This window comes from Arachis duranensis, chromosome 4, assembly GCF_000817695.3.
Source record: "Arachis duranensis cultivar V14167 chromosome 4, aradu.V14167.gnm2.J7QH, whole genome shotgun sequence".
Lineage (NCBI taxonomy): Eukaryota > Viridiplantae > Streptophyta > Magnoliopsida > Fabales > Fabaceae > Arachis > Arachis duranensis.
Window position 1 is genome coordinate 21,666,631 of NC_029775.3, and position 11,604 is coordinate 21,678,234.

At 33.5% G+C, this 11,604-nt stretch overlaps 1 protein-coding gene and 1 long non-coding RNA gene across 9 annotated transcripts; one reads left to right on the plus strand and one right to left on the minus strand.

Moving 5' to 3' along the window:
* The first annotated feature begins 1,973 nt into the window (after positions 1–1,973).
* LOC107483745 (uncharacterized) lies at positions 1,974–3,302 on the plus strand. 2 transcript variants are annotated; one of them, XM_016104357.3, is made up of 5 exons: positions 1,974–2,126; positions 2,221–2,356; positions 2,456–2,525; positions 2,646–2,773; positions 2,983–3,302. In XM_016104357.3, exons 1-5 carry the CDS (start codon positions 2,104–2,106, stop codon positions 2,992–2,994), a joined length of 369 nt encoding a protein of 122 aa, XP_015959843.1. In that variant the 5' UTR covers positions 1,974–2,103; the 3' UTR covers positions 2,995–3,302. The 2 variants fall into 2 exon arrangements, with proteins under 2 accessions (XP_015959843.1, XP_015959846.1); XM_016104360.3 differs by having other exon boundaries at positions 1,974–2,115.
* Positions 3,303–4,530: 1,228 nt separating this feature from the next.
* LOC107483744 (uncharacterized) lies at positions 4,531–8,154 on the minus strand. Of its 7 annotated transcripts, none has more exons than XR_002373728.2 (7): positions 7,370–8,154; positions 7,130–7,278; positions 6,481–6,735; positions 6,276–6,392; positions 5,661–5,752; positions 5,088–5,220; positions 4,531–4,778 (listed from the first exon to the last, which is right to left on the minus strand). It is a non-coding gene; the product is annotated as an uncharacterized LOC107483744 (long non-coding RNA). The 7 variants fall into 7 exon arrangements; XR_002373732.2 differs by lacking the exon at positions 5,661–5,752 and having other exon boundaries at positions 6,481–6,560; positions 6,665–6,735; positions 7,370–8,134; XR_002373733.2 differs by lacking the exon at positions 5,661–5,752 and having other exon boundaries at positions 6,517–6,560; positions 6,665–6,735; positions 7,370–8,126.
* Between the last annotated feature and the right edge of the window lie 3,450 nt (positions 8,155–11,604).

Consider the following 11,604-nt stretch of genomic DNA (forward strand, 5'->3'; position numbering starts at 1 on the left):
GAAAAAGTAGTTCTTGTTTTTTTAAGACTCTTATGGTTTTCTGAATTCAGCATCGTGAAATTGTGATCATTTGATTCTGCCATTACTTGTTCTTTTTTGTTCTGATTAATTGTTTATGGTTGTGGTATTATTCATTTTCAATTGATTGAACCTCACTTTGGTTGCTTTTGGTTTTGCTTTAACACTTGAAATATCATAAAACTGAAAAGTGATAAGAACATAGTGATAAGCACAACCTTTGTGTTGCTGTGATAAAATGTCTGTTTGCTGTTCATAATTTTGTTCATATTTGTTCATAAACAATGATAATATTAAATGCTGTGTAGTTTGTTAATTTTGTTCATAAAATTTTTGTTTGCTGATTCAGAGTTTGCTGAGAGTTATGGTGAAAGTGCTACAGGAGCCGTAGTTCACAGGACTCTGTGGTTAGTCCTTCAACATCAGGACAATATAGTACAACTCTTTCAAGATTGAAGCAAAAACTGAGTGGTTTTTGGTTGCATGTGGTTCAGCGATGGCCTGTGGTATATTTATCCTCAATAAGAGAGCTAGCTTCTAAACTTTCTAATAATTCAATTTTTAATTCTTGTATTTATTAGGATCTTTATTTTTTATTCAGCGATGGCCTGTGGTATATTTAATGCTAAGTATTTGGGTTGAGATTGGTTATGCCACTACTGTAAATTGGTCCAGATAATATCTTAATTTGCACTTAGACTGTTTAAATCGTTTTAGTGATTTTGAGTTTATCCTGGTATGATAACATTAGCTTTTTCTTGTATGCTTCAGATAAATGAGATGGCCTCTTCGTAAAATGTTGAGTTGGAGGCAGCTAAGTTTCTGCACAAACTCATCCAAGATTCTAAAGATGAGCCAGCTAAGTTGGCTACTAAACTCTGCGTGGTGTGTGACATTTTCTTATGAATGGACTTTTTTAATTAGTCCTCGTCACTCCTTAGTTCTTGGTACGGGTTTAGTATGCTTGTAACTAAATTGGTATCTGTTTCAGATATTACAACACATGAAATCAAGTGGGAAGGAACATTCAATGCCATATCAAGTGATATCAAGGTAGAATACCTGCAATGTATAGTGCTCAAATAAATGCATACATAGATATCCACAGTCAGTTATTAATCCCCTTTTTGCTTGAGGTTGATTTTGACAATCATGATGTTTTTGTGCCTTGTGGGAGTAAGAGTAAGCTATGGCATAAGAATATATGGTTTCACATGTACTCCTTCACTTATGGTAATTAAGATATTAACTAGCATTAGCATGCCTGTGATGGTAATAAAGTAACAGGAAGATCATATTTATTTAATTATTTGTGAAAATGGATGGAACTTGGAAATATGATAAACATTTGTTGTGTTTTGGTGCCACTTTCTGAGCAGCATGGCGGGGCCTGTTTATGTGCTCCAACTTATTTGTCTTGTTCCCTTATCATCTCAGATTCCCTTGTTTTGTTTGTCTTGTTCCTAATGACGTGATGGATGAAACTCCAACTTATCTGTAAATGCTCCTCTTCCCAGGTTCAAGTAATAGATTCGTAAATTGTGCTAGGTTCATCGTGTATATTATGAACCTCTGTTTTTGGGTTTGAGATCTGCAAACAATTTGAATTATTTATGCATAAAATAGCATTGCCAACTCCAGAAGTTAGTGGAAAACATTGAAGAAAGATTAACGAGTGTATGCCTATATATACTATGGGAATCCAAGAATCTAATAGAATACACTTTTTTCATTTTTATTTATTTTCATTTCTTTTATTTCACTTCTATGATGATGATAGTTGAGCTTTCTATGTTTCTAGGATACATCTTTCCTATTTTTTTAATGTTCTTGCAAATGCCAAATTACTGGTGAAAATGAGTTAGGAAAATATCTGTTTTTACTTGTTTGGTATAATAATTACATTCTCAAAGAGAACTGAGAGTTCAATAATGACTGGGGACAAAGGTATTCTTTTTGAAGAAAGGAAACATCTCCTAGCTGTCAAAAAAGTAGAGCTTGAAAAGCAAATTTAAGAAAGAGCTGGTGCACAAGCTTCGTCAACTACTTCTTTTCAGCAGCAAGATTCCTCTAGTACAAAGGGTGATGTTGACAGTGGTAATCTTCAGGTTGGACTGTCCAACCGACCTTCCTTTGTATAGATAATTTTACTTAGGCAAGATAAATCCAACTAAGTTTTGTTTATTCATTATACTATTATAGTATGGAGACCATCACTCTTGGGGACAAAAGAATTGGTATCAAAACTACTGTTCTGGAAGAAAAGGCCACAGCCTGTAACATGCTTTGCTGTTATGCTGATGAGTTGAAGGAAGGATTCTTTCCATGGATTGATCAGGTTAGACTGGGAACACTATAAAAGTTAATAACACCTTTACATATTGCACTTTGTTTATAGAAACATCTTTTTCTGAGTATTAAATTGCATGTGGGACAGGTTGCAGGAACTTTAGTTCCACTTCTTAAATTTTACTTCCATGAGGAGGTTAGAAAAGTAGCCGTTTCAGGTATAAGAATGATTGTTCCGTTGCATCTTTTTTTGTTAACAATTTTCCTCTGCTCATTAAGTTGCTTTATGCCATTATCCCAGCTATTTTTAATGGTTATGATTTCCTATATCATTTTAGCAATGCTGGAGCTATTACATTCTGCAAAGTTGGCTATTGAGAAAGGGCAATCTCAAGGTTGGGATGCATCCTATTTGAAGTTTTTGAGTGACAGTATCATCCCAGTTTTGGTGGACGCTTTACATAAGGTATTCCGTATACAAGTTTATCTGTTCTTAGATGCATCTATATGGAATTCATTAGGTTTTTATAGCATGACTAAGGTTTTATTATGATCTGAATCCTTAGGGGGTTGTTGATCAGTCTCGCAATATGGAACTTTTGTATGGTGCTCTCAAAATTTCACTTCTCTCTTACACAGTCTCTAAATTTGCATACTTTTTTTTTCACTATGCAGGAACTGAACTAGCTGAAAGAATGTGTTATGGGAATATCTATGAACTTGGTCACATTCTTGGTTGGAATTTTGAATCTTCCATCAGCTAAATCTGCTACAATATTTACCAATTTAATGGGAACTCTCAACCTTCTTGGCCTCCTTGGTGGCTTCTTAGCTGATCCTGGCATTCAAAATTTATATGATGCTATAAGAACAACATACTGAATTTATGTTTTGAATTATAGTTGATTTATTAACACATTTTGTTGATGTATAGTTGTTATTTATTATTATAGTTGATGTATCAATACACTTTGTTTATTTTTTGAATTATATTGGCTTCCTTGTAAATTACTTTTTTCTTTCAGTTTGATAATACAATAAATTTGTTTATTTTTTTGAAATATTATAAATATTCGAATACAAATTAGATAAAAAAATTTATTTATTAAATTTATATTTATTTTGTATGAAAAAAAGGTGTATTTTGCAATGAAAAATCCAAAAAAATTACCACGCTGATGGATTTACAGACGGATTTTCCGTCTGTATTCAAAGTTTGAAGAATTCATCTGTAATTACCGACGAAAAATCTGTCGAAAAATCCGTCTGTAATTACAAACGGAAAATTCGTCGGAAAATCCGTCTGTAATTACAGACAGAAAATCCGTCGAAAAATCCGTCTGTAATCACAGACGGAAAATCCGTCGGAAAGTTCGTCGCCTTCGAAAAATGGATGCAGAATTTACAGAGGAAAAATTCGTCGGTAACTGGTAAAAATCCGTCTGTAATTTTCCTACGGAAAAAAAATCCATCGGTAAATAATTTCCGACGGGGCTTTTACAGAGGGACAAAATCCGTCGGTAATTTCGTCGGTAACCAAAAATTCGTCTGTAATAAAGACTAAATCCGTCTGTAAATCTGTCTGTATTAATCTATTTTCTAGTTGTAGGTCTGGGCAGATCCGCGTGGGTGCTGGCGACGACACGTGGCGCTGTTTGGGACCATTAATCCTGGGCGTGGATCCAACGGTTCCGGATGGCGTCTGGAGAGAGAGAACCTGAAGCGGTGACTGGACTTCTGGCGGCGCGTGAGGGTGCGTCCGGCGGCGGTGGAAAGCTTGCAACGAGTAGAAGACGAAGGTGGCACTACAAGAAAAAGTCGCATTTGTAACAAAAAATATTGTTACAAAACGTCGAAATTTTGAAACAAAAGTTTTTTGTAACAAAAAAAGGGTCCATTGCAGTAAGTCCCGTTACAAAAAGTTTTTGTAACAAAAAATGAAACTGTTACAATTCAATACCATATTTTGTAACAATTTTTTCTGATACAGAAAACCAGAAGCCGTTACAAAAGTGGTAACAAATTTTGATCTTGAAGGTACTTTTCGTGACAGTCAATTTTTTTCCTATCACAAAATTTTGTTACAAAATGTAACATAATTTTGTAACATTTTTTCTTTAGTTACGAAAGCAAATTAATTATTTTGTAACAACTTTTTTTATTAAAAATTACATGCATAATTTACTAAATTATTTTTTAAATTAACTAATATATTAACAATGATAATAAGCAAGTTTACATGTATATAACATGCAAAAACATACATAAGTCAAACAAGATCTTTTTAGCTAAAATTGTCTTGAAACAAAATAACATTAGCTAGTGAGTACATTGATTAGTTCAACCAAAACATAAAAGTTCTAACATAAAAGTTCAACCAAAACATAAAAGTTCTAACATAGATTAGTGTCTCTATGCATCAAAACATTCTTGAGCCCTCAAGGTAGCATATGGTCACCATTTCAGCACTCCTGTAAATAAGAAAAACCGAAACAAAAAAATTAGAAACAAGATATAACACTAATTATAATTTTTCCACTAAAAAAACATAATCATACTATAAAGTTTCATAAGACAGATTTGACTTGTGATGACAACAAAATCGATCATCTCACAATTATAACAATATATAATATATACTAATTACTTATCCAGTAACTTAATAATAAATTTGAAGTTTAAGATCATCTATCTTCAGAATTAGGACAGAAGAAAAAGAGAAACTCTGAACATAATGGGCCTTGAGAATCTGAACACAACGCATTATTGGTATAAGGTACCTTAATGTTCTTGAGGTCAAGGTTCAACTCACTCCTCAATAACATAAAGAGCTTTTGAAGAGGTTCGTCATCAGTCCTACGAACTGGAATTTTCATATATTCAGCAGCCTTTATGAAGATATCCATGACTTTGCTGTATCACACAGTAGCCGCAGATATTAAAAAGACAAAAACACATAAACAAAAAGAGAAGTTTCAACTTCAAGGAAACAAGATAACAAATAATTTACAAGGAAAGGAAAGAAAAGGAAGGCATGATATTATCAAATACCATTATCCTTATATATAACTAATATCATGCAAATTGATCAACTAAAAGAACTTATTGCTTCACTGTTTTCTCCTGTGTTTGACAATTATTTCAATTAATTTTTTCATCAACATTACAGTGCAATTCAGTCTGGTAAGTCAGCATCGAAAGGGATTTAAATTTTAAAATATAATCTAGTTTTACACAAGCAATCATTTACTAATTAACATGATCTTTCTCATTGAAACTTCAAGCTAACTTAAAAAATATAATAAATATCCATGAAAGGAAAAAGATAATAAATTGAGCAGCCAATATCTTACAGCATATAATAATGTGCAGTCTTACACACCAACACAGGATAAGCTACGGATCGAAAGCCAGATGGAGCTTAACTAGCACAAAATGAGTTTACCTGGGAGCCAAAGAAGGCTTCATAAGGTAATAGATTAATAGTAAGTGGACAGTGTTTGATGCATCGGTCAAAAGAAAGAACTCAGAAATAGGCCAAGTCATACAGAACTATCTTGTAGATACACATTTAAGCTTTTGTTTTTCATTGGCAAACTGAATGAAACATGCAACTGTTGGAAACTCTGTAAAAATTTTAATCTTCCTATATACTAACATGTTTTAAGGTAGGAGAATTGAATATAAATATATACAGAAACTAATTTACACTCGCTTCCATGAAACCAAGTACGATAGTTTCCAATATTTATTTTATCATAAATGCCAAGAATGAAAAATGCTAAACAGTTACAGCTTAGCAGGGATGTCACGCATCCAATAGCAATTCATGAACTCAATGGGACATTAACTTTTCATAGTCCTCAAATTACTTGCATTAGAAAAATATGATAAGAAGAGTGCAGTTTCATGTCAAAACACATTAGGCAAATTTGGTTCTTTGACAAGCTTTTGTTTAAAGAGCTTACCAGTGCTGCTACAACTTCATTAGCAATCTGCAACCTCATCCTTCTAATTTCTTTCAAAAATTACCATTGAGATGCTCCTTTAAGCTTCCATTCTCTATGTTATCAAATATGAGCAGTCTGCAGAAATAACCCAAAGATAACAAGTTTCAGATTGCAAATCCTTGCTCTCATCAACATTAACCAACTCAGATTTCACACTTTCAACCTCATTCATCTTATCCTGATCTTCAGCATTGCTAACCTTTTCAATCGATTGAATGCTCTCTTCATTCTTATCCACTAAATCTTGATGTTCCATGGTCAAAAATTTAAAATGAACCTAAGATTTCCTCGTCAACAATGCAAAAACTGAAAGTTTACCCAATAAAACATAAGTACTGCAATATTACCAGTTACCAGTCCATATTACCACCTTTACAAGCTCCCCCACTTTCATAATTTCTCAAATCAACAACCAAACCTAGACATAAACATAACCAGAGATCCCAGCATCAACAAAAGCCTCAATTTATAAAACTCAATTCATATTTCCAATTCAACAAGCAACACCAAATTTATCTTCATTCACAATCATAATACAACCAGCAGCAACGACAACAATATCATCATCACTAACAAAATCACAATTAACAAATACATATATAGCTCATCTGAGAACCCAATTCTTTACAGCACCATCAAATACCAAAAATCAATTTCAGCATATTCAAACATACTCACATTCACTAACAATTCCCAAATTCATCAATTCTCATTAATTAGTCATACAAAGCATGTATAAATTATTTGCAATTACTCAATGCTTTTTGGCATTCTTAAATTAAAAACTCTTAATTTTTAAACGAATCCCCTACCTCCGTTAGTCGAAACCACAGAATTTAAACGCGACAATCCCCTTTCTTTCTAATCCATGGCAGCAGCAACTTTAGCAATTCCATAGCAGCACAATCATCAACACTCAAGATAGCTCCAGTAGAAAAACAGGAGGAGTAAAATGGTCGTGCTAAAACAAAGACATGCTATTGAAATTAAAACAAGAATTTGACCAAGAAACAACAATAGAACAGAACGAAGGTAAAATCATAGTAGCAAACCCTAATGGAAGAGAGGCAGAATTTGAGGAGTAACAGTGGCGCTGGTGGCTCTGGCAGCTGTTGTTAGTGACCACCCAGAGGGCGGCGCAGCTCAAAACAGAACCAAATAGAGCAGCGGTAAGGGCGGCGGCCATGGGTGACGGCGATGCGGGCTCCATCACCGCGACCATGAAGCATGACAGCAGCGTCTTCCCTCTATCAACGGCGTTCTTCTCTCCGTCGGCCTTCCTCCATCCACGAGTTTCTCTCTCGGCGAACCAGGGCAGCAGAAACGGATGAGCTTCATCGGCGACAGGGGCAAGAACTACGGTGACACGGGCTTTGGCGACGGCTCCATCATCGGAAGCGGCGGCGACTGGCGCGACGATGGCTCTGACGGGTGCGTAGCGCAACCTCATCTCTCTCCCTCGCGAGTTCATCCCTCTCTCTCTCTCTCTCCTGACGCTCCTGTCGACGACGGCGACGGTGGTGAGGCGTGACGGCAAGCTGGACGTGGCGATGCGGCAGCAAACCCCGCGGCGCCATCCCTCCCCCTCTCTTCTTCTTCTCCCTCACGCTCTGATTTCCTCTCCAACTCTCTCGATCTCCATCTCTCGTTTCTTTTCCTCTGCTTTGTTTCTTCGTTGAGTTGTGGTTGTGGGTAAGGGAAGGGGGTAGGTTAGGGTTAAGGTAAGGCTGAGTGAGATTTAGTGTCTCTGTATTTTTGTGAAGGTGAAGGATAAGAAAATATAAGGTTAAACAATAGGATGTGTATAAAAATAAAAAATTTAGTAATGAAAATATATATTAACAGTATAAGAGTTTCACAAAATTATAAGATTAAAATAATTTAAAAATATAATTATGATATCAAATATTATTTTAAAAACATATAAAAATATATCTATTAACATATTAATCTAATTAAATATTTATTTTAAATTTAAAATTATAATAATCAAATTAATTATTTTTTCAAAATAAAATTTGAATTCAAAATATTCATGAACAATCAATTTAATTAAAAATATTCACTTTATTGTTTTTTACATTTTGACTTTTGGTATTTTATTTTTTTATCATTTATATTTAATTATTGTTATTTATATTTATAATTTGATTAAATTTTTTTAAGTTTTACAAATTAATTTTTAGCTAACATTAAAATAATATTAAATTTTGTGACAAATTAATTTTTTGTTACAAACAATGTTAAATTTTGTGACAAATTGATTTTTTGTTACAAAATAATTGAAATTTTTGAAACGAAAAGATATTTTGTTACAAAATATTTCAAATTTTTGTAACTAGTTTATTTTTTGTTACAAAATGTTATAATATTTTGTAACAAAACACCAGTTCGTTACAAAAATTAACATAATTTGTAACGAAAAAAAGCACGTTGTTACAAAATATTAGAATGTATTGTAACAATTTGTAATTTTGTTACAAAACATTATTCTTTTGTAACAATCACTAATTATTATTACAAAAAATTATCTTTTTGTAATAATTTTAAATTTGACACAAAATTTTTGTTACAAATATTCCATTTTCTTGTAGTGTATGAGGTGGCATATATATTAGAGAATCTAAAGAATAAAGAATATATAATAATCTTATATCAGTCACTATTACATACACACATATAATACATTTACGTAGTTACAGTCAGGTCAAAGTAGGTTGAGAGCAAATGGAAATTAGACTTTGGCGCCAAAACCTTACCTTGAGAAAACCGGTGTACACCCGACCAAACCGGATAGCCATTGCGCCACGGTCGACCGTTAATAAATATACTGTAACCAACGCAAATGGAACATCATGAACATAGACTACTTACTTAGGTACTGTAACGAAAAAAACTTAACCTTAATTGCACCTTACAATGTAAATCTTCTTAAGGTCAAAATATATAGAAACCCGTAGTGTTACTTCCCATTCACTGGATTGTAACTTCTTTATTAATATTTATGATAGCCGTGTTCATCTTCCGATTTAAAGGTTAATTTCATATTCCTCAACTCTTAAAATTTTTTACCTATGTGTGACCGATCCTATCGCTTCACTAGGTTTCTTCTCGGTTGAACCGAGAAACGGTTGAACCAGTGCTAACTCGGTACCATGCTTATACATAGTTATCAATAGCAACCGGTCATACATGTCCATGCCACAAGTACACAATTCCATTATAATTTGCTATAAATACTACTCTCCCTCCTCCGACTACGTTGCACACACAATATGGCTTAAACTCATGTCACCACACATATATGCCATCAAAATGTCAACGCTGCATGGAATAACCACCGTCGATGCAAGCAAACCACCCATGCGCTGCAAGATCAACTACCACGACCTCCACGGTACTAACCGAATCCAACGATGGGAATGGGTGAAACTGGCAAGGAGTTCATCAACTTACGACGACTCTCTTTACTGATGCACACCGCGGCAAATTTCACATTTAGGAAGGCAAACTTTACATTTAGGAAGGCCGTGGTGACTTGCAAGGTTGCCGCTCTACCAATGTATCTAGAGTGAGTCCATGCAAGGCAAGCAAACAGGTTTCCTACATTTTCTAGCGAGATTAACTCAAGTTATGATTGTTAAGTGTACACTTATTTCTAGTTGAAGACCACGGATAGGATCACTTGTTATTAACTACAATCACGTTTTTAATCATGTTTTCCACATATGACGACATGTACCCCGGCATTAAGTGTTTTTTCTTTTTTAATTGTTAGTGAATTCCAATATCGTTCACAGTGTGTGGAGGCTTCACGTTATTCTGTTACGGTATTGCCTTTGCCTTACTATATGGAATCATTGCCTTGCTTACCTTAATTTTTCCTTCTTGTTAGGCTTATCCATGATCATGTCAAGTCACCCAAAAAAATTTTTATTTTTCATAAACTATGCATTATCCTTGGATTCATGTTCCCGTTCATGAAATATCACATATGTGTGTCCAAGGTAACTTATATGGACCGTATACTTTTTGCTCCATACTATAAAGACATGAATCATTCAATGAAGGGCATAATGGGGTCTTCGCGGCTAGTTTTCACGTACTTGGCATCAACTTCCATGAAATATCAGGTTCAGGGCCATCCATGCATGATGCATGCATTTGGTGTTAAACGATGCTACATGACTTTCTTTCATATCTGCACGACTAACATGGAAGGTTTCCCTTCATATGTAGCTATTGAGTGAATAGACATGCAAATCATAGACGAAAAGGTCATCTCCCACTTGCACGCTGAGCAATACCGAGTCCGCCGAAACTAACTCCCACTTTGCAGGGCCGTTTCTGCACGCTTTCCGGAGGAACCCTAAACCGCCTGCGTCCTGTCGTATTTAAGTATTCTATTTCAATTTTAATCAACGTAACAAACCTGAGGGACCTAATTAATTACGTAACTGGGGTAGACAATTTAAAAAAAAAACCCTTATCGTGAACGATTTTAACAATAACTTTGTCGTGTTATATATATATATATGGGAATGTCTCTAGTAACTAAAATTGTGATGGCTAAAGGTGACTTTTTGTTGACTAACAAATACTTTGTTGACATGTGGTGGTGTTAGGTAATGCAAGAGAAGTGTTAGGGCCAAAGACAAAAGAATAAGCGCATGTCCAAAGACTATTTTTTGTTTACGTTGGTCATCAATTTATTATTGAATCATGGTCCTTGTTTTAATCTATTTTGTTTATTTTTTAAAAATTGTATAATAATATATAATTCACGTTTATTTAAAAATAATACAAAAAACTATTTGAAATTATATTTAAATTAAGGTTTAATTATTTTGTTGGTCCATATAGTTTCGCAAAATTTTTACTTAGGTCCTATACTTTTTTTTCTTTTAATTGAGTTCTTGTACCAAAACTTTTTTTTTAATTGGATCCTTACACTTTTTTTTTCTTTTATTTAGGTTCCTGTACCAATTTTTATTTTAGTTAGATCCCTATAAAATTAAGTTAATTATTGTCAAGAGAGACCTAATTAAAAAAAATTGGTGGAAAAACCTAATTAAAAAGAAAAAAAAAAGTATAAGGATCTAATTGAAATTTTACAAAACTATAGAGACCAACAGAATAATTAAATCTTAAATTAAATATTATTTTAAAATTTTAAATTTATTTTAAATATAATAAGTTAAATGTAATTTGAATATATATAATTCATCAAATTTTAGCATTTTTATTTAGAATTATATTTATTAATTAAATTAAATAGTGTATAATT